The 23420-nt window shown below is 41.7% G+C and overlaps 1 protein-coding gene across 1 annotated transcript; it reads right to left on the reverse strand.

Moving 5' to 3' along the window:
- Positions 1 to 53: 53 nt before the first annotated feature.
- On the reverse strand, positions 54 to 15389 carry DSCC1 (DNA replication and sister chromatid cohesion 1). The gene is made up of 9 exons (XM_008689297.2): positions 15211 to 15389; positions 13056 to 13224; positions 10437 to 10571; positions 7893 to 7983; positions 6618 to 6756; positions 6080 to 6132; positions 5740 to 5894; positions 3074 to 3222; positions 54 to 420 (listed from the first exon to the last, which is right to left on the reverse strand). The coding sequence occupies exons 1-9, from the start codon at positions 15387 to 15389 to the stop codon at positions 312 to 314; spliced, it is 1179 nt and encodes a 392-aa protein (XP_008687519.1). The 3' UTR covers positions 54 to 311.
- Positions 15390 to 23420: the final 8031 nt, after the last annotated feature.

Here is a 23420-nt window from a genome sequence, read left to right on the forward strand (position 1 = left end):
AATATAAAAAAGGCAACACTTCTATAAATAAAACATATAGACTCAAGATATTAAATATAGGAAATGATACTTTCTTTTGTCCTTGTTTACACTGTATGCATAGTGAAAAAATAGCTTGAAAGATACAGAAATATCCTATTACATTTAAGGGAAAAAGAGTAGTAGTTTCAAAATGCTTAGGGTTAGGAGAAAAATGCTTCAAAGCAGGCTGTTTTTTAAAATCTGGAATACAAATATATGCAAGAATCTTTTTCTTATAACCATCAACTTTATGAAGCAACTTTAGTCCCAAAGAACAGACTGTTGTTCTTTTAAGAAATGGGTCTTCTTGAATTGTAAACTTTAACACCATTTTGTATTGAAGAGCGAGAATATTTAGTGAGTAATGCACCTACGGTTTGCTTCTCTCCACATAAATCTCTGTGGGAACAATAAAAAAAAAATAGCATGAATTTGTTAGAGAACATAATATTCACAGTGCTAGTTATTTAGATCTCTCTTGCCTAAATCCATCTTTCCACAAAGCATAAGGATGTGTTTGTGGGAAAGACAGGGTAGGGAGTGGTTACTAAGCCTTAATTAAACTAGGTACCTTACATGTATTACCTCATTTTAACCACAGAAAGAGTAAAAGTAATGTATTATTTAATGCCACAGTAGATATGGGGCTCAGGTAGTCAAGGATGGAACCAAACTCTGCTGTCAGGTCTGCATGGACAAAAAAATCTAAGTTCAATTTTTTTTTTCCATTATATCACACAGCCTCCAAATTAGAAATACAAGCCAGGTGTTATAGAAAGTTCTAGACACAGAGACCCTGGATCCTAGGCTACGTGTGTGTGCTTATTTATGTGAACCACCCTCCCTGAACTTTAGCTTCGTCTTCTGTACCCCCAAAGAGGAGAAAGACTATGAATGGAACATATGAGGTGAAGGAAGAATGAAAGGACATGAGCCGGAGAAGGGAGCAAGGCCAAGGTCATACATGGCCTTCAAGAACATGGAGATGAGCTGTGATTTAATTCTAAGTATACAGGGAAGTGACTAGGAGGGTTTTAATTAATGGAAAAGCAGAATGTGATCTAAGTTTTAAATAATGGAGGCAATGAGTTGATCATTATGGAAGTTAAGTGGTGAGTACATGGCAGGTTCATTATGTTATATTGTCACTTTTGAATGTTTAAAATTTTCCAAAATAAGAAGTTTGAAAAGTGGAATAGGAGAGGAGGAAAAATTATAAGTAGGGAGACCAATTCAGAGGCAGGTACTAGATGATCCATTAGGATTTGCTCATAGTTTGAACCAGGGAGTGAGAGAAAAAAGAGACAAGTACGAATCCCAGACTTTTTGGTTGAGTAACTGGACTGATGGTGGTGATGTTACTGAGAGGAGGAAGATGGGTTAGGACAAGGCAGAACCACAGTTCAGTCGTGAGCATGTCAGGTTTGAAATTCGTCTTAGATATCCAAGTGGAAATGTTCATTAGGCAGCTAGATAAGAGAAATTGAAACTCAGGGAAATGAGCGAATATGAAGATAAAATTAGGAAGTTATTAAGTTTAAATCCAGGCCTAGGGAACCAAGGGAAAATATATAAATGGAAAAGCAGATGGTCAAGAATAGTCCTAGAGCACACCAACATTTAAAGATTGGAAAGAACAGGGAGACATGAGCAAGAGACAGAAAAGGAGCTACCCTGGGAGAGAAGGGACAAAAACGGTGTGTTTCAAGTAGGATGTGGTCCACAGTGTCCAACAGTTCTAAGAGGCCAAGTAAACAAGGACAGACAGTTGACCACAGAATGTAGCAAGATGGACGCCAACAGGTTAAGGAAACAATGGGAGACAAAGAAGAGTAAATGAGTACACAAACTTTTAAAAGGAATTTCTTGTGAAGGAGAGCAGAGGGTATGGGGTCCTATGGGGTCTTATGGGGTCCCGTAGGTTGTTGTTTTCTGAAATGAGCAATACTACCGAATACCATATATTGCTGGGAATAATCCAGCAGGTAGGGAGACATCAATGACACAAGGGAGAGAGGGATAACTACAGGATGTGGGTCTTTAATAAGGCCAGAGGGATGGAACTAGTGCAGAAAGATTGGCCTTAGGAGCAGGGATGCTTCCTGCATTATAGAGGAAGGACTGCAAAGGGAGTGTGTGCGGACGTGATACGAGGAGGCTGGAAGATTTAACGGTAGGAAAGAAGTTGTCCTTGTCTCTTCTCATCTGTTTCCATTTTCTCAAGAAACGAGAAAAAAGGAGGTATTGATGACATGAAAAGCAAAAACATGAAAAGTGAGCTCCAAGGGTAGAAAGTTTCATAAGGAAACGGTGCTTTGCCAAAGACCGTGCAAAGTACCACTCAAGCTCTGAAGTAGACTGGAAAGTTCCATTGTGCCTTCTCTTCAGGAAATGGCACCTGCCCACGTGTAGGCATAGAGTAAACAGAAAAGTTGGGTTTTTATCTTTGTGATTTTTTTTTTTTTTTTTTTTTTGCCAGTGAGGTGTGACAAGGGGGAGAAAGGACCATAGGAGCAATGCATGCACAGTAAAAGCTGGAGACCCTGAGCAGGAAATCCAACCTGGGTAAAGGGAGGAAAGGACATGAGCGCTAAGACACAGTGAAAAGGTGGCAGCATTGGTACATCTGAGGTCCTGTAAACAGTGGCTAACGAGCTAGGTCATTCTTCTGCAATCTGGCATCTACCAAAACGTTAAAGCAAGGCAGTAGGAAAGAGAGGAGGTGACGGTCAGAGAGAGGGCTTGCTTTAGAGCCATAGTGGGGTATGCTGGCTGACTGGGCCTCGAAGAGCTGCAGTTTTGCAGGGAGGAGGACAGAGAAGTGGTTTTAGAGGCAGTATGAGGAAGAAAGAGAACACATTCCCCACCTCCAGGATCAGAAGTTGTGAAGAATGACAGAGAAGATAACCACCACTTGAAAAAGTTTCAAAGGAAGACATGTCCTCAGGGAATACTCAAGAAAAAAAAAAAAAAATCCTAAAAATAAATTTAAAACCGCTATGCTACTCTTTCTAAAAAGAACCCTCAAAATCCACTTTAGTAAATTACTTACTGAATATACGGAGCAATGTCTTCTTCTGTCCACTTTTCCCTTAGAGAGAATAGACTGTTAAAACGTTCTTGATTATCCTCAGGCAAATCATCTACTTTTAGCAAAAATATAATTTCTGGTCTCGAGTGTCTATCCACCAAGGCTAAACCCTATTAAAAAAATGAAATGAAAAAGGGCAGTTAAAATAATGGTCTAGTGTCTAAATACAACTCATTATTTTACCTTTAGGTTTGGCTGAGCCCAAGCCGCTTAACATGTCAGCTACGTGAAACTTACAAACTACCCAGAGACCCTCAATAGCCTTTTTCATAAGAAGAGCTCCATTAAACAGTGGATTCTCCTTCTCCCTTCTACACTCTGGCTTCCGCTGTTCAATTTATCAGGACAGCTCTAGTTCGAAGTCACCAATGACCTGTGATCGCCAAATCTAGGCGGACCTTTCCTCGGATTTGCTAACCCTGTTTTCTTTCTTAATGTTGTTTCCTCCCTCTTTGAATCTCCATTGCTGACGTCACCCTGTCATTATTTTCCTCCTAACTCAATGTTGCAGTTCCGTGGGTTCCAATCCTGATCCCTCGATTTGTCTCACTGTCACTGTCCTGAGTGGCTCGATTCACCTTGACTAAACCTAGGACTACAAACACTACTTACTTGCTAGTGACAGTAATACATGCATCTTCAACTCAAATTACTCTTCCGAGCACAAGAACTCTATATCCAAACCTATCTATGAACCCATTGTGTTTGTCACCCAGAACTGCTCTAGTCCTATTATCCTAGGAAATCACGAAACCTGGGCATTATCCTCGATTCCATTATTCAAATCCCATACCTAGGTGGTCACTTAATCCTATGGACTGTGAGGCCTCAACATTTCCCTTATCCATTCTCTATCACCTAATTCTTTGGCTAGTACTTTCTTAGGAGTACGTAACTGTAGAGAGCCTGGAGATTTCTCCTTTTTTCATCATCTAGCCAACCTTCCATCCAACCATGCTCAATGTCATAGTGTTCTTTCCGTAAGGCAAAATTCGTCAGGTAGCTCTTCCAACGTCACTAAAAGGACCCTAAAGCTTTCTAAATAGGAATGAAATTCCTTAGCACAGACCACAGTGTCCCTCACTGACTCACGAAGCACCTTTTACTCTAGTCATGCATCCTTACTAACACTGCCCCAATTTATATCCCTCCACGCCTTGGGAAACGCTCTCCTGAATTCTCACCTCTATCCTTCCGTCTAGAGAGTTCATAGTTCATCCTTTCAAACTCGGCAGCTCAAACAGCCACGCCTTTAGAAAATCATCACCGATCGACCAGATTAATAAGTCCTTTTTCTTTGCTCCCATAACATCTTGCACATGCCCTTTCCATGACACAGATCACTCTACGTTATAAGAAAGGATTTATACATGTCATGTGCACCCCCCATCACCACAGCCCAGGCTGAGGACCCTGACAGCATGTGGTGTGATGTTTTCTCCTCAGCATCTAGCATGGTGCCTAGACATAAAAGGAACTCTAAATATTGAGCAAATCCTTTCACAACGTAACAAATACTGACTGAGCATACCCACACACCAGGCAGAATGCTGTACATTGGCAAGCAAGAGTGAACAAAATTCTGTCACAGTGGAGAGTGGGAAACCACATAATTAAACATTTCTCCAGAGCTAAGTGGTGAGTGCCATGAAGGAAAAATACAGGGTGCTCCGGCAAAGTAAAACAGGAGGTATTTTTTAGAGAAAAGAAAAGCCTCCTTAAGGAAGTGATTCAAAGTTGAACAGGAAGTGGCAAGGCGAAATTACAAAGAAGATCATTCTAGAACAAAAAGCCTTGTGTGAAGGTCCTAAGGTAGGAGAGAGCTTGATGATCTTGAAAACCTGAAAGAAGGCTGGTACGCAGTGAGCAGGAGAGGAGGAGGAAGAGATGGAGCTACAGGGGAGATGATGAAGGGTTCTGCAGGTCGAGATACGAATCCTGGATTTTCTTTTCTTTTTTAAAGATTTTATTTATTTATTTGAGAGAGAGAGAAAGAGAGAGCACGAGCTCACACAAGCAGGTGGTAGGGGCAGAGGGAGAAGGAGAAGCAGACTGCCCACTGAGCAGGGAGCCCAAGGCAGGGCTCGATCGCAGGACCTGGGGATCATGACCTGAGCCAAAGGCAGACGCTTCATTGACTGAACCACCCAGATGCCCTCCTGGATTTTCTATCTTAAATGCTATGGGCAACCATTAATTCATTAAGCACGACATTCATTTAATCTGATAGGCATTTTTCAAAGGTCATTCCAGCAGCACGCAGAGAATGGACTGGAGGTGGGCGAAATCACACGTGCGGAGGGCCCGCCGAGGGACACCACTGCTCATCACAGCCAGACGAACAGGGTGCTTTGGGCTACAACAGTGCTGGTGGAAACAGAAACGCAACAAGGTGCAAGACACCACGCGGGCGGCAGGATTCACTGTCATGGACCCAAGGGATCTCACTGAGGTGACAGAAACGTTCCAAAACTAGTGGCGGACTGACGGTACAGTCTGCTCCTGATGGAAACGGTGGCTAGGAAAATAAAGTGGCTCCAAATTCAGTGGCAATACAGAGCTCGGGTCACCCAGTAACCAACGTGACCCCGTTGAGTTATGGTGGCAACCGCCATCACTCCCCTTACCTTAAGCTGATCAAGCCTAGTTACCATTCCCTCAGGAACACTCTGCTGCCACACTTCTTGAAACTCAGCAAGGTTAAACTTCACCGCGTTCTGAAGTAGCATCTGCGCTGTCACTCTGCATATTTTATCAGCACTCAATGCGAAATAAACCTCACCTGAGAAGAAGGGAGTTTCATATTGTCTTCTGACGACTCAACACTCCCCAGTGCAATTTCTCGGAAAACATTACACACGACTCACCTCCCACCAGCCCATGGAGCTCTTGGTTTGCACAGGCACGTGCGTCAGAAAGGCATACCAGTTTTAACACATACAAGTTAAAATACGTTCCAAATCTTACCTTCCTCTATGTATTTCGTTCCATAACATTTAAGACAGTGCTCAATCATTTCCCTGAAAAATTTAACACACTCCTTTGAGACGTTATCAATACATTTTTATGCATTATATCTTAAACCCCACTGCTAACTAAAAATGTAAGGTATACATCCGAGATTTGAAATACTAAGTGATTTTGGTTGCCACGTAAAATTTCACAGTAGGAACTAACTAAAATATGCTGGGAAGCTACTACGTGCCAGGACCACGCTAAATATTTTTTTCATGAATTCTGTGAGCATACATTTATCATCATAAGACAGCTTACGCATCAGTATTTCTTTAGATTTTTTTTTTTTAAGGTAGGAAAAAAAACAGAGGTGATACACATTTATTCAGTCCAGAGACCCAAACTCCTAGTCCTTCCTGGTTATGTTATTTTAAAAGTTTCTATAAGGTATCAAAATATAAATAGTCTATGCCCTATGTTTAGTTCCACCCTGGGGAATAATTTTCTTTCCTTTAAGGAAGTTTGGAGGGACAGTGATTAAAATACTTACTCTGGTTCCAATGGTCCAAGCTCCTGAAGGCATGTATTCAGAGGGACTTTATCAAAAGACCAAGATTCAGAATCCACAAGCTGAGTTACGTGATTCAGAAGTTTCATCTCATAATCAAATTCAAGAATCCTCCAATAACCTACAAATTCCCAAAGTCATAGTTACACAGGCCATTGTAAGCAAATTAATTGGTGAATAGATTGATAAGGAAGCAATGTGCTCTTGCCCAGTACAAAAAAAGAGACACTAGAAGTCTTAGCTTTCTTTATAAGCAACACTTCTTTTTATGCTTTTCTCCTAATCATTACAAATTGTGTCTTGAGAGAAACCAAGTGGTTTTTAAATAGTACCTTACCTAGGACTCACACTGATTTCTTTCAAGTGCTTTAATAATTACTTCAGAATAATCTTGTCAATCTAAATGGAAATGTGGAAACCTGTAGCTGGTACAGTGATTTCATTAGGACATTGTCCAAATGAGGTGAAGGCTGTAGGTTGGATATCCCCCACGGTGATCTTCACGCTGGGGCACTGCCATGGTTATAACTCTTATCTAGTGGTCTTACAGAGGTGTTCTTGTGCTCATGAAGAAGCCTAGGTCACTCAAGAGTCAACAGACTCAGAAGTATGATATGAACCAATGGCAAGATAAAGGCTGGGCATCAAGATACCCTTCCCTATTCTGGAGAAAGATCACAAAATGCCAACTGATCGTTGAAGGCACTACCACCACCCCTGGAGAAACAGATCAATTACAAATCCACCATTTCCAAGGGAGAATGTTACTATTGTTATTCTGAAAAAATAAAGGCAACATAAAGGCAGTGCGTGATGTCAATCTGGGAAAACACCAGGAATAAACTAGGTACTCCTCGACACATACCAAAATTTTGTCCATCCCCAGGCAAGAAGTGAAAAACGCAGAAGGTTGCATTAAAATCCATTGTTTTCTAACTTCAACATTCATGGTACCCATATACCATAGCAATTAACAGCAGGCATCCATAATTTAAAACTTTATTTCCAACACTTAGGATCCAATGTGCCTCAAGAAAAAGCCCTGTAAGGAGTGGTTGGAGTCACCGGTCACAGTTGGACCTCTTCATGTGAGGATCACTTACAGTCTCTACCCCACACCCAAAAATATAAATATCATCAGCTTTAAGCCCAAAAGAAGATTAAAGAGAGAGTATGCAATGGGATGAAGATGTCCGTAAATTTCCTTCTCACATGATGCTTAATTCCATCATTAATAATTATGGTAAGTAATACTACCTTCAATCTCACAGGCATTTAGAACTTGTAATTGAGCCATTATTTCTTCCTCACTTGCCTGAATTTGATCAAGCAAATCTTCAGTTGTATACTGAAACAAGAAAAAAAAAAAAAACACATCACATTTTAAGGCCTTTGAAGAATATTTTTTTAGACCTATTGAATTTGGGAGAATAGATACATAGAACAGGTTAAGGCAATATTTATACTATAACTCAATTTCTTTTGATAACATGTAATAATTACTACACAAAATCTAAGAAGAAAACATAGGGGTAAATCTTTGTGATGTCCGATTTAGCCAGAGTTTCGTAGATAGGATGCCAAAAACACAAGCAACAAAAGAAGAAAACAGATAAATTGGACTTTATCAAAATGAAAAACTTTTGAACTTCATCGAAATATCGTCAATGCAGAAAGACAAATATTGTATGATTCCACTTGTATGGGATATTTAGAATAGTGAAATACACAGAGGTGAACAGTAGAAGAGTGATTGCCAGAGGACAGGAGCAGGGGAGACTGGGGAGTTGGTGTTTAATGGGTATATAGTTTCGGCTTGGGGAAGATGAAAGATTTCAATGGACGCATGGTGGTCGTGGTTGCATACTAGTGTGAATGTACTTAATGCCACAGAACCATACACATAAAAATGGTCAAAATGGTAAATTTTATGTGATGTACATTTATCACAATTTTTTTTTAAATCAAGAAAGTGAAAACACAACCTACAAAAATGGGAGAAAATAGAAGCCTATGATATACCTGATAAGCAACTTGTATTTACACTACATAAAGAACACTCCCACAACTCAGTAATACAATGACAAATAACTGAACAACTGGACAGAGGAGTCCCAGATTCGACAATTTTCAATGACATATAAATAGTCAAGAAGCACGTAAAAAGATGTCAACATCATCAGTCGTCAGGGAAATGCACATGAAAACCACAATGATACCACTTCAAATCCACTGGTATTGATATAAAGAAGACAGGCGATAACAAGTGTTGGCAGGGAGTGGAGCTGTTGGAGTCCTCATATAACGGGAATGTAAAATGGTGCAGCCACTTCGGAAACAGTCTGGCAGTTCCTCAAAAAGTTATTAAGACCCATCAATTCCACTCTTATACACATACCCAAAAGAAATAAAAACACAGGTCCATATGACCCATCAATTCCACTCTTATACACATACCCAAAAGAAATAAAAACACAGGTCCACTAGAAACCTGTATGTGAATGTTCACAGGAGTGTCCTTCATCATAATCAAAATGTGGAAAACCACCCATGTCTCTCAACTGATGAATGAATAAAATATGGTATATCCATAAAATGGAGTATTTATAGCAATAAAGAGAAATAAACTACTGATATATGCTACGACATGAATGAACCTTGAAAACATCACGCCAAGTCAAAAAAGCCCGTCATTGGGGTGCCTGGGTGGCACAGTGGTTAAGCGTCTGCCTTCGGCTCAGGGCGTGATCCTGGCGTTATGCGATCGAGCCCCACATCAGGCTCTTCCGCTATGAGCCTGCTTCTTCCTCTCCCACTCCCCCTGCTTGTGTTCCCTCTCTCGCTGGCTGTCTCTATCTCTGTCGAATAAATAAATAAAATCTTTAAAAAAAAAAAAAAGCCCGTCAGAAAAGGTCACATATCATATGATTTTATTCATATAAAATGCCCAGAAGGGGCAAATTGAGGGCAAATCAAGAGATTGAAAGTAGATTAGAGGTTGCCTAGGGCTGAGTGGGAGAGGGAAGCAGGGAAAGATAAGATTAGAAGGTAACAGTTAAAATCAGAAGGTACAGGTTTTCCTTGGGGTAATGAACGTGTTCTGAACATCATCGTGGTGACTGACCACCCAACTCTGTGGATGTCCTAAAACCACTGAATTAAAGTCGCTTCAAAATGAGTGAACTGTCTGATATACAAAATTGTATCTCAGTAAAGTGGTTACCAGAAAAAGAACAAGAAAAAGAAAAAAAAATCAGTCAATGGAGAAAAAGAGAACATAAATATGGTCTTCAGAATGCCCGTGCGGGTCTATAATTCCAAACTACATTAAAAACTTGAGAATGTTTTTTACTTGGCTTGTAAATATTTTTCCGTACTTCCAGGAATCTGTTAATTTTCACATGAGAATAAGAATACTTTCCATTTCCATAATGTCTTTTCTGAAGAGCCCCTAGTTATAATTTTTAATTAAACAAAAATTAATTTATCTTCTAAAAAATGTATTCCATAGTTAGGAACATGTGAAGCTTTTAGCTATTAATGACACCATGATATCCAGGATTTGCTTTAAAGTACTCCTGAAAAAGAAGAGAAAAAAGTGGGAAGCAGCAGGGGGACAGAAGAAATGAGACTGACAAAATATTGATAAATGTTCAACCGAGTGATGAATATATGGGGGTCTTTCCGCTTTGGGGTATATTTGAAATTTTCATAATATAAACGCTAAAAGTAAGAATGTCACCATCAAGTGCCTCTAATTACAGTTCCATTTTTAAAATTTCAAACGAAAATAAGTCTTACTTTGGAATGATTTGAATCCTTCTCTTTTTGACTGTCGGGTCCTTCGTAGGTATTTTCCATCAAAAGTTTCTTTAGCTTCTTTAATTTAGGTCTGCATCTTCTTAATTCCCAATAATTATTAGAAAAACCAAAGATCTAGAAAATAAAAATACATAATCTTTTAGGGGCCATTCTAAAATAAAATTTCATACAAAATCTCAACCGATTCCTCTGCTCCCAATAAGAAGGAAAGAGAGCCAGGTAATCTGCTTTCTATTGAGAAGGCACCCTTCAGCCATCTCAAGCAAATGGATGGGTATCTACAGAAAGATCTTTTCAAACCCTAATGAAGAAGACACTGCCAACGTAGTGAGAGCCAGTCATTGAGCTCATATCTCAAGTGAACTCTGGAACCTAGGGTATGCCCAGAAAAAGAACCATCAGGATGGTGAGCATTCTGCAAACCTGATGGAAACAATAGAAAATGAATATTTTTCGGCTGAAAAACAAAAAATAAAGAAGAGTCATGATCACAGTCTTCAAATAATGAAGGGATGTTAAAGGAGAGAGGGAGTATCCTTGTTCTATGTTGCTTATGGTGTCAAAATCTAGTTAAGGAAGAGAGACTTCTCTTCAATGCAAGAACTTCCTACAATTTAGAGTTGCAGCTAATTCCTTACTGTGAAAGAATGAGGGACTCATCACTCAAAGCAACCCAGTTGACGGCGGCTACTTGATGGGTGAATATCCATTATCCCCCCAACCTCTGAGACTTGCCAGTGTCTAGCACTTGGTAGGTGCCCAGTAAGTGGTTCACATAAATAAGGAAAAAAGGCTGAACTGGATTATATGCAGGGTGCCTTCCAGCTCTAAAATGCAGGGTCAGGGGATGCTTCTACTTTCAAGCTAGTACAAGGCTTGAATGACAAGACAAGCCCCAGAACTGATGGTGATGCTGTTGAATCCAAGGATTCCAAAAAGAGGAGCTTAAGGACCAAACCAAAAAGACTGATTTCATCCACAGTTCACAAACTGACAGCCGGAAGGCAATATTCAAAGCACAGATGTTGGTGTGTGCTTTGTGTTGTGCGGAAGGGATAGTAAGAATAGAGTTGAAATTAGTTGCCGACGTGGAACTATTAGAGGAAATTTTGTCCCAAGATCTAAATGTCAAGGTTGACTTGAAAACAAGAAGTCAGAAGATTTGGCAGCTCTGGGCCTGCTTTCCCACAAGGCCAAGCTGTGGCCGCCCACCTACATGGGGCTGGTGCTCTTCAATTTGCCACAGATCCCACCATTCTCTATTACTCCAGAGACTGGTATCCACTACCATTTTATCAGCAGCAGTCTGCTCTGCCCGTGAGCATTCCTCACCTAGCTCTTCCAGGCATCGGAAGTGCAACCCAGATTAAAACTTCAGCTGGTAGATCTTTGGGGAATCTGGGTGGCTCAGTCAGTTAAGCATCTGCCTTCAGCTCAGGTCATGATCCCAGGCTCCTGGGATCGAGCCCTGCAATAGGCTCCCTGCTCAGTGGAGAGTCTTCTTCTCCCCCTCCCTCTGCCCTTCCCCGCCCCACCCCCCGCTTGTGCTTTCTCTCTCTCAAATAAAAACAAGAATAACAAAACAAAAAAACTTTAGTTGGTAGATCTTTGTTACACTTCACCCAGTCTCAGTGCACAGAATTCCCATAAGGAGAGTCAGAGGTACTCTCATAGTTACACCCCTGCAGCAACACCTACAAAACAGATACAAGATGAAAATATAACATCTTTTACAAGAGACTGAACTACCCCTATTTCTAGTTAATTACAATTAAAACACAGAACCCTAAAAAAAAAACAAAATAGAAAATTTACTGGAAGTTCTTCTGTGCTAGAAACATCACGGGTCACTGACATTTCCCAGTATTTTCCCTTGTTTCAATTCTAATTCGAAGGCAGTAGTTGGCCTAAAGTCATTCCGAGAGAATTAAGGGCTGTGTTTTGATCATGACCTGTGTAATAATCTAGCCAGGATGGAGACTTCTTTTTGGTATCTGTCATCAGTCGTCTCCATAATAATTAAGACTTTATTATGCATGGCTAGAGGCAGTAATGAGCTAAACCAACTTCAAAGGTGAGAAACACACCTTCCTCGAAAACTCAGATTTCTTCATTTCTCCACCTCATAAACATTACTTAAGGCATGAGTCGTGGTTTGAGGCTGTCTCCTTTCAAAACATAGCTACGGCAAGACTCACTAAAAATAGGTAAAACTTTTAGAATACGTTGCCTAATAACAAACTTTCCATGTTGCAGAAAATGGTCATCTTGTCTAGGACTTAAAAATCAAATAGGGAAAATAAGACAACTTCACAAGACTCCAAATGAACAATGCTGAGAAATTTTAAATTTCATTAAGAGAACTTTTCAGATCCCTTGTGATTATATATTTCATACCTAAAGATTTTTTTTTTTTTTTAAGATTTACTATTTTAGAGGAGGGGGAGAAAGAGATCATGACCTGAGTCAAAAGCCAAGAGTCAGATGCTTCACTGACTGAGCCACCCAGGTGCCCCCCACACCTAAAGATTTTAATTAAAGGCAGTATTAGCACATGTGTTGTGATTCTCATATAAATTAGAAGGCAGAGAACAGTACCTCAGTGTGAATAACGTTACAATGTGTTTCCTCCATCTTCAGCTGGTCTGGAGTTTTACAACCAGGAATGAAAAGCAACATATTGGAAGTGTCTGCTATTTTCAAGTCATAGGTTTTGTCTTTACTGCATAGGACAGCCTGCTCATGTTTATCACCCCGAATCACGAGACTGCAGGAAAATGGGAAGAGAAAATACATGGTTTATTGAGACATCAATGGACATCTTCATTATAAACAGTTCCAAAATCCTCTAGGCTTGTAGAATTTAACATTAAGTCTTGAGGCTGTGTCTGGCCTCTGTTTTCATCACCCTCGCACACGTGTTGGGCTCACAGAGCAAAGGCAGGGCCAACTGAGAGACAGAGGGGCACCAGGTGGCCTCACTAAGGAAAAGTAATTTGACATGGGCAAGAAAGATCCAAGGAGGCCAAGAGGTCAACTATCACCATGTGGCATCTTCATGCAAACTGCTTGGAAGAGCATAAGACAAAGCATCCAGTAGCTTCGGTCAAGATGTCAATTTCCTAAGCCACGTTAAAGCAATGGTTCTCACATGTATGCATAGGTACCACAGAGAATCTTGTTAAAAAACTGAATCCCAACCTGCAAGTGTGGGATGGAACCCAGGTTTCTGAATTTCTAACAGGCTCCCAGATGATCATCATGCTGTTGGTCCTGGTACCCATAAGAGTGGTCCTTCTTGTTTTGTTCTTAATATCCCCTAACAATCAAAGACGAATCTCCTAGCCCACCCATCAGCTCTGTTGCAAAGAAATTGTGACTTTATAAAGAGAACTGCAATGCTGAATGAAAAAATAGGAAAAACGTGTTTTTACGAACTGCAGTACATAATCTCTGACCAAGGCTCACCGGTGCAAAAGAGCAAGAAGAAAGAAGAGGGGAAGGACAGACGTGAGGAAAAAGAAAGACTAAAGACAAAGATAATGGTGTTGACAACAAAGGCATAGGCTCTAGCAGTTTCGTCTATAAAACGTTTAACCCTCCTGTACACTCTTCATTCTTTTAAAGAAATAATAAAAATAAAACCTGAAATAGAATGTGTAAATGCTTTTTAAAATTAAGACTTAGTTTAAGTGAAATTAAGTGTTGGTTTTTTTTAGTTTCCCAGTACTAATAACACTTAACAGTCCCAAGTACCCACTCTTCTACATTTCCACATTGCACTATCCGTGCTACAATATTTTGTTCAAAGCAACCACCCGTCCCCTGGCATTTCTAGATCCTTCTGGATTGCCAGGTGGATGAATAGTAACTGGATAAAAAGTCCGCACACACCTGAAGTCCTTTCTTAAACTCCGCCCCCTCAACTCAGCTGGAATGAAAACCAATGAATGCGGCTCCCCTTGCACTTCCTTAAAAAGATCCTTTGTGGCTAGCATCTGCAGACTGGCCAGTTAATTATAACAGTGTCAGACGAGTAAATATGAAAACTGAAAGCCTGAAGAGTTCAAGTTAAAGAAATCTACAAGAGAACAAACTACCTAATAAGATACAGGTGTTGGGGGAAGGGCGGTGCAGAAGAGAAGCAGAACAGAGCCCCTAACTCCTATTTCCAGAAGCTGGGAGTGTACAAAGTTGAATGATTCTCTAGACTTCTCCTGTTTTTTAATCCATCGTTTTGCAGCAAATGTGGAGCGGACCCAAAATTAAAAACAGCTTCAGATTTCCATTAAATGACCCCAAGCAAGTCTGTGTTTTGAGGGTTTCCCACAATGACCAACTCTGTAGAACGGCTTTCAACTTATTCCCTACAGTCCGACCTATTGTCTCAGTAGACTCTAAGTAGAAGGCAAGGAGAACTCTATAAACATTAGATAGAAGCACTGGGTTTTAAGCTAGAATGGCGAAGTGTTCAGTGCAGTTCCTGGCATCACTGTTAAAGTCTCCAAAACTTCACTGAGGTTCTATTTCCTCATTAGTTTTCGCCACAGGCCTCCCCCAGTTCAGCTGGACCAGTCCTCGGTATCACCTGAGTCCAGCTAAGCGGACGGACCAGCAGTGGCGTGGACTCCTCGGAAAAAAGGGCAGCGCGCTGGAGATGAGGCCCCCGGGCAGCTGCGAGCCCTCTGCTCAAATCCAGGCGCGTTTCTGGCCCAGTTTCCCCGGGTCCTGCGTTTCCCCGCGGGGCAATCACCTGTGCCCGGCCTCCAGCTGCTGGCACAGCGCGGGCTCCAGCTCCAGCAGGCAGAAGTCGCCGGCAGCGGCGCCGGCCCCGGGACCGAAGCCCAGGCAGTGCACAACCGGCAGCAGCTCGGCCGCGTTCAGCTTGGCGATCTGGAGCGTCGCGTCCACCTCCTCGCGGGTCCGCTTCATCGCTGCGGCCGGGGGGCCCGCCGCGCCCCGGAGGAGAGGGGGGCGCAGGGCTGATGAGAGAGAACCGAGCTCCGCGAGAAACCCTGACCCTGCGAAGAGGACAGGAGAAAAGGGGAAGAGACTTTCAAGAGAGCGCCAAGGCGGCGGGGGGCGTGTTTCCGGGGCGGAGCGTGCCGCGGGACAGGGGGTCCGAAGGTCCTCGCTGCGTGGGCCCCGCGGCGGCGGGTCACCCCACGCACAGCCCGCGCTGCGGGAGGAAAGCCACGCTGCCGAGGGGCGACCTCTCCGGAACCTCGTGGGAGCTGCGCTGTCCCCCCGCCGGGCGCCGCGCGGAACCCTCGCCCTCCCCTTCCGCTGCCCCACCTCCCGTTTCCCGCCGGCGCCCCCATTTCCTCGGCTTCAAAATTGTCTCATTCTCCGCCGGGGGCGGGTCTTATGCTAAACACTCTGCCTGCATCATTTTATAAATCCCTCACCACAACCCTTTAAGGTGGTCCCCGTTCCTCCCATTTTGCAAATGAGGCAGCTCCTGGCGGGCGGGGGCACAGCACGAGGTAGGAAAGTCTGATTCCAGCCGGCTCTGTTGTGGCTCTAAAAACCGGCAGCCGGGTTTCCTGCGAACACTTTGGATTGGGAGTGAGGCCCTGGTAGAATTGGACAGGGACTCTCACTTCTTTGGGTCTGGGGACCGTCAAATCCGAGAGACAATGGCTTGGACTAGATCCATCCATTCATTGAGTACCCAGTCTGAACTGGGTGTCAGGAGAGCGGCCGAGCCCCCTGCCCAGAGGAAAACAACCTTTCTGGGGCTGGGAAGGGCCTACAGTCTCCTGGGAAGACACACAGTCGCCACTGCAGGGTGTGTAAACTGTCACTCAGCTTTCTCTGTGGTGTCTTCCAGTCCAAACTGTACAGTGCCCTGAATGAATACAACGTTTTAAGAGAAAAGCTCATCCGTATACGCACATGCATTAATACCTTGGAAGAGCATAATGTGAACTTTCCCAGGGATCCTGCAGCCTCAGTTTGGGACCCTTGCTGCCCCTGAGAGCTGATGCAGCCTGGGAGGAATGTTCCACTAGTGATGGAAATCAGACCTTGGTTAAGTAAAAGGAGGTGGGTGGGTGGGTGGGTGGGTGAGGGGTTGAATTCAAAGGAAATGAGCAGGCATTTTCTTTCAACTTCTGGGTGAAATTATATGCAACTACAGAGTAGAGCATCCCAGGGACACGGGTGGTGCTTTAGTTGGTGATAGAGAGGTTGGTTCTTATGACCTTCTTCATTAACCTCTTTTAATACACCTGAATGCAAGGGCTATGATGGAGAAAAATGTTGACTATGTAGGCGGTTGTCTGGTGAGAAATTTATGAATTGGAAGAGAATCAACCATTACAGGTGCACTATCAACTGGGAGCAGCGTAATGTAGGAAGAATGCTGGCATTTACATTAGAGGCGCCTGGCTTGGAATCTGAATTCTGCTTTCACCAATTTGTGACCTAGAGTATTTTACCTCATTTCTCTCATTCCAACTTCCTTATCTGTAAAACAAAGATAATAACACCTACGTTCTAAAATGCCTGGAAAGCAAAGGATATGTTTTTAAATGGCAGCTATTTGTTATTGTTATTGATTAGTTATTAATAAATTATTTGTTTTTAAGTAATTTTATTCATATCACTTATAACCAATAAATGCTATCCGATTTTGTTATTCTGACAGGGAGCAGGACCTTGGCTCCTCTCTTAAAATAGAATGATAGGCTTTATTAATTCATTCTTTTTTTTTTTTAAGATTTATTTATTCGACAGAGATAGAGACAGCCAGCGAGAGAGGGAACACAAGCAGGGGGAGTGGGAGAGGAAGAAGCAGGCTCATAGCGGAGGAGCCTGATGTGGGGCTCGATCCCATAACGCGGGGATCACGCCCTGAGCCAAAGGCAGACGCTTAACGACTGAGCCACCCAGGCGCCCCTATTTATTTACCTTTTTAAAGATTTTATTTAGGGACGCCTGGGTGGCTCAGTCGTTTAAGTGTCTGCCTTTGGCTCAGGTCATGATCTCAGGGTCCTGGGATCCAGTTGCCCATGGGGCTCCCTGCTCAGCGGGAAGCCTGCTTCTCCCTCTCCCTCTCCCTCTCCCTCTCCCTCTCCCTCTCCCTCTCCCTCTGCCTCTCCCCCTGCTCATGCACTCTCTCTCTCTCTGACAAATAAATAAAATCTAAAAAAAAAAAAAGAAAAAAAATTTGTTTCTTCAGGCGCCCCTCATCATTTTTTTTTTTTAATTTAATGAAGAGCACAGTGGCTTCCAGGCTTTCCAAAAACTTAAAATGTTTCATAACCATGACCTTGGTTTGGGCTCTCATTTCTGATTACTGTGGCCTCCTAAGGCCTAGGTTTTCCTAACTTCCATCCCCCTTCCCACTGCCCAGCTATCTCCATACCACAGTCAATAAATTTTCTAAACATTAAGTCCTCTAATAGCATTACCCCCTGCTCACAGATCATCAACATCTCCCTCACCCTCAAAAAAAAGCTCATACTCCTTCTGCTGGCTTCCAAGACTCTTCACACTGGGTCCGTCTTGCTTTCCCAGACTATAACCCCAAGTGCTTTTCATGTACGCTACAGTCTAATCCACGGATGCCCCTGTCCTCTCCTAGTTTCATGTTTGTGGGTGTTGTACGTGTATTTTTTTAAATTTCAGGCATAATTTAAAAATCAGTAGAGTTCCCACTAACGCTGTGATTTTTCTTCTTTTAAAAAATCGGGACACGTGGCAACATGGGACTCCTATTCCTGCATAGCAACAGTGAGCTGGAGCTCTTGGCTTCTACAGAGTTCTATCCAAGCCTGTGCTAGGCCCTTTCAGTCTGGAAATTCATATTCTTCATTTCTGGTAAATGTTCTTACATGATTTTCTTGATAACATCCCCCCGCCTGTGCCCCCACATTTTTTGTTCTATATTTTTGAAACTTATTAGCTGGACTTTCTTATATATACATGTAAATATCAAGAATAGATGTTTGGCTTTAGAAAGATCTTTCAGGTAGCAGTTCAGAGAATAGTTTAGGAATCGAGGCTTAAACTGGCAAGAGCAGACAGAAAATTTAAATTTATCTAAGATAAGGGCAGAACTATTTGGTAAGAACTTGAACTGATTCTGTGGCATCAGGACAAACAGAAGGAGAAATAACAAATATTCAAAAAGTATAATGGGTGGACCTTGTGGACACTGAGGTCAGTGAGAAAGGGAGAGGAGTTGAGAAAGACTCTCAGAAGTAGGACCTGGGCAATGGGGAAGGTGTTAGTTCCCTAAAAGACATGAAAGTACACGGGGACATCATTGGATTATTTGAAGCAGGGGAGTAACTTGATCAGATTTAGACTTTTGAAAGACTATTTACTAAAACTAACAGGTCTCAATTTGATGAGAAACAGGATAATTACATAATTGCAAAGTATCTACCTAAAAAAACTTGATAATTACAAAAGAAAAAATAGTCACTTCACCATGGTAAACTTGGAGCATGTTGGAGGAGGTCACTGAGAAGACATGGCCATCATTTGACCCTCCAGCTGGACTGGAGCCTCCTCACCCCTCCCTTGTCCTTGGAATGTAAGTTCGGCCCACCATTCCCATAGCGGGAGCTGTTCCAAGGACATAGCCTTGAGACAGTGAGGTGTTGAAACCATCTGGATGGTATATGTAACTGAACCTAGTTAAGGCCTCTGTATAATAAACTTTTAAGATTCTGGTGTACGGGTGCAGACATTTCTTTGTCTTGCTGCTGCCTAAGACGGACCTCGTAAGAAAGTTTCCTTCCTTATTAAAAACTGCCACCTACCAACCTGGAGTGGCTTGCCTCTTTCTTTGGTCTTGCCTTGCCCTCCGTGGATGGGGGCCAGTGTGCAAACCAACAGAACATATTACCTCAATGAAGTGATCAAGGCAAACGTCACCAATACTGAGATGAACATCACGTGGTTCGGATATGATATACTGAGTGAATCCTGCCAAAAATGCATAACCTGAACCTAAATATAAGGAAAATCTCAGGCAACTCAAGTTGAGGGACATTCTATAAAAGCAAAACAAAACAAAACAAAAACCTGGCCTATACCTTTCAAAAATTGCAGGGTCATGAAGGATGAGAAAAACTGAGGAACTCTGAGATTATAGGAAAGTAAAGAGACATGATAATTAAATACAATACGAAATCCTAGGTTAGATTCTGGACTAGGAAAAATTACTGCTATAAAATACATTGTTGAGATAAGTAGTGAAACCTGAATATGGACTATGGGTTAGGTAAGAGTTTTTTTTACTCAATGCTAAATTTCCTGCTTTTGATAATTGGGCTGTGGTTATATAATGGAATGTCCTTTTTTTTAGGAAATACACATGGAAATATTTAGGAGCAAATGAGCATGATGTCTGCATCTTATTCTCAAGGACTTCAAAAAAGAATATACATTAGATACATTGACAAAGAAAATGGTAGAAGTGGGGCAAAATGTTAAGCATCAATGAGTCTGAGTCAAGTGTATAAAGGCTTAGGGGAGCATCAAGCCTGGATACAAGAAGTGAGAGGTGACTCTAGGGTATGTATTGGGGTGATTGATTATCCAAGCTGGTAGCTTCCTTGTGTCCATCCATACTGACCTAACCGCAGCTCCGTCCACGGGCTGAAGCAGTGTGCGAAATGGTCATGGAAAGGCAGGGAAATGCCTGGTGGCTAATGAATTCTAGGAGTGGGGAGCAACGACTCCCAGAAGACAGACCAGCAGCGGAACTCCCTACTCAAGCTCAAAAATGGTCTTTCTCCTTCCCCCAGATCTTTGGAAGTAGGTCATGCCAAACAGATGGTGACCGATTTGGGAACACAGATTCTCAAAAGCACAAAGCTGAAGAGAGACCACCAAGAATCACCATTTATACAAATAAAGTAAAAAAAAAAAATCATTCATGTATGACCAACGACATAAGAAAGAGATCTAAAAAGTCACCAGATAAAAAAGAGTTAAGACCAAAGGAAACAGGTAATGGAGCCAAAATCCCAAGACTTTATGACACATAGAATTCATATTTTCAGAGAGGTGAGAGATAATTCATAGATAATGGTCCACCAGAGGTCAAAGATCATTTCCCTGTTTCCCAAATGTCATTCTCATTTTTAATGATCTACTTGGCTTCAGCCTCTCAAATGAGCTCCTTCGCTCATGGTGTCAGAATTACTGAAGTAGAAGCAAAACAAAGCCCTGAAACTGTCACAGAAACTAAAATTAGTATCACAGAAATTAAAAAACTGTATCATACACCTGGGGTAATGGCAGAAATCAATGAGACCTTCAAAGACTTAAGGGTGCAAGGATGGTTCCCCTCATTTGCCCATTGAATTCACTTGTCTGGTCCCTGCATTTGCTGGACTGAATGTAGCATATTTCCTTGAGCAGATTAAAGCAGCCTCTGGTACCCAGGAGCCAAATTTAGATCTAATATATTCATCTCTACCATCGTTTTTTTTTTTTCTTCTTTCTCTCTACTTACTGAGTCTTTTTGTTCTTTCTTATTTTCTTTTGCCGTCTTTCATCGGATTGATTTTGTTTGAATTGATTTTGTTTATTGTTTTTTTTTTTTTTCTCCAGCACCTCAGGAGATGAATCCTATCCTCCCTCCTCTGCTACTGTTTTTCCTCTTCTTCAGTGCCTCCTTGTAGCACTGGGCGCACTGGCTCTCCGTGAGGTCTTCACTCTCTCCTTGATGCTTCCTGCTATGTGGGGATCTGTTTGGCTGGCGTATTCTTTCTTCTCTTCCTTCTTTGCCTCCCCAACACCTAGTCATCCTCGTACTGAACACTGTCCCATAGAACTTCCTGAGATGCTGACAATGTTCTATATTTGCATGGTCCAAATTGTTAGCTACCAGCCACACGTGGCTTTTGAGTGCTTGAAATATGGATAATGCAAGTGAGGAATCAAATTTTAAATTTCATTTTAGTGATTTTAAATTTAGATAGTCACATGAGGCTAGGGGGTATGATCTTGAACCACTGGGCTCTAGGTCGATAACCATGTCTCAAAAATCTTTCTCTGACCTCCCTGATCAGGCAAAGCCTCTCTAATATATACGGTCATGACAGCAGTTACCTCCCATTTCTAGATTTTAAGTAAGTTGTAATTTTCCATTTATTTGTGTGATTACTTCATGTCTTTCTGCTTTTTTTTTTTTTTTTGTCTCTAAAAATAAGAGCCCAGGTGAGTGATGAAGGTGGCTGGGTTTAAGAAGTAATTTTTGAGGTACAATGGATAATAGTAGCTACTTGATTAGACATGAGGAATAAGAAGAGGGGAAAGGATCAAAGATGAATTCTAGGTTCCTGGGTGAGCAACTGCATTTCCTCTCACTTACAACATATTGTAGGAAGGGTAGGAACAGATTTGAGATGAGATCTAATGAGTCCTGCTTTTGATTCGTGGTGATGGAGGTGCTATGAGAATATACAAGGAAGGACATGCTTTGAAGCTGGATTTAGAACTTGGAGTTTGAATAAAGGTCTGGCTAGGAGCTAAAAGATAAAGCTTTTAAATACACATATATGGTGATTACAAGAGTGCCCATAAATGAGATGACCCAGGGAGAGTGTGATGTAGGGAAGGAAAAGTTTTCCTTTCTTCCCTTCTAGGTTCTTTGGCTTGTCTAATAATTAAATTGGCATAAGACAGATTAACAGGAGAAAAACAAACTTAATTCATACGTATGGGAGCTCATGGAAATATGAGACTCAAAGAAGTGACTAGAGCAGGCAGCTTTTTATACCTTTTAGACAAGACAATTGACATGATCACGTTGGGCTTGGGGTAGTGAATTAGTGAAGAATTGATAGGGTTTATTTATACAACATTCTCGGCCCTAAATTCTCTCTCTGGTGATAAGGGGATCTCTCTACTCCCTGGTGCAGGGAGGATACCTTTCACAAGGGAGATCTATTTCCTGCTTTCAAGGAGACAAAGGAGGGTCAGAGAGGCCTTCTTGAACCAGCTGTTTCTTAGGATAACTTTAATTTGAAATAATCAGTGTGCCGAAATGGCATATTTTGGGGTACCCTGCCTGAACTCCATCAGTGACTTTAAAAACTCAGCTAAAAAATAAAGCCTCACCAACATTTGAAGTGTAAGCCTTGAAAGAAATACCTCCTTGGGGTGCCTGGCTGGCTCAGTCAGTAGAGCCATGAGACTCTTAATCTCAGGTTTCTGAGTTCAAGCCCCATGCTGGGCATGGAGCTTACAAAAGGAAAGAAAGGAAGAAATACTTCCTCAGGGAAATAATTTCATGTGATAGGATAAATGGAATCAAGTAGTGTCTTGGAAACTATATTACTTTGTTTTTGCTTAAAAATCACTTCAGATAAGGAATTTCTGATTTACACCAAGATGTATTTAATTCTACAGTAGTTTAAATTTTAACTGCACCTTCTTTGTTAAGCAAACTTTTTTGAAGCTTTGCTTATAAAACAATTAGGATTTTTTCCACTAGATGGTGGTATTGTGTCATGTTTCACAGAGTGGCCTGTTTTGCCGTGTTCACTCACTGCCATAGAAGAGAAGGGAATACCCATTAACGTATTTACTGCATCAAGCGCAGGACTGAGTATCCTATGTTATCTAAAGCCATTTTTGTAATAATGTGAGTCAGATCATGGCATTCCTCTGTTCAAAATCCACCAATGTTCTCAATATAAGCTTTCAGTGCGCATATAAAAAAATGCCCTTACATTGGAGTGTAAGGAAGAAAAAGAAAATCATCTGTAACAAAATAAAATGTATTTTAATATTTAAGCGACTATACAAGGTCTAGTGAGATGGTCAGATGTTTACAACTATTTATAATGAATAACTTTTAAATTAAAAAATGTTTTAAAAGACTTTGAGGGGCGCCTAGGTGGCACAGCGGTTAAGCGTCTGCCTTCGGCTCAGGGCATGATCCCGGTGTTATGGGATCGAGCCCCACATCAGACTCCTCTGCTGGGAGCC

The sequence above is a fragment of the Ursus maritimus genome, unplaced genomic scaffold (genome assembly GCF_017311325.1).
Source record: "Ursus maritimus isolate PB19 unplaced genomic scaffold, ASM1731132v1 scaffold_9, whole genome shotgun sequence".
Lineage (NCBI taxonomy): Eukaryota > Metazoa > Chordata > Mammalia > Carnivora > Ursidae > Ursus > Ursus maritimus.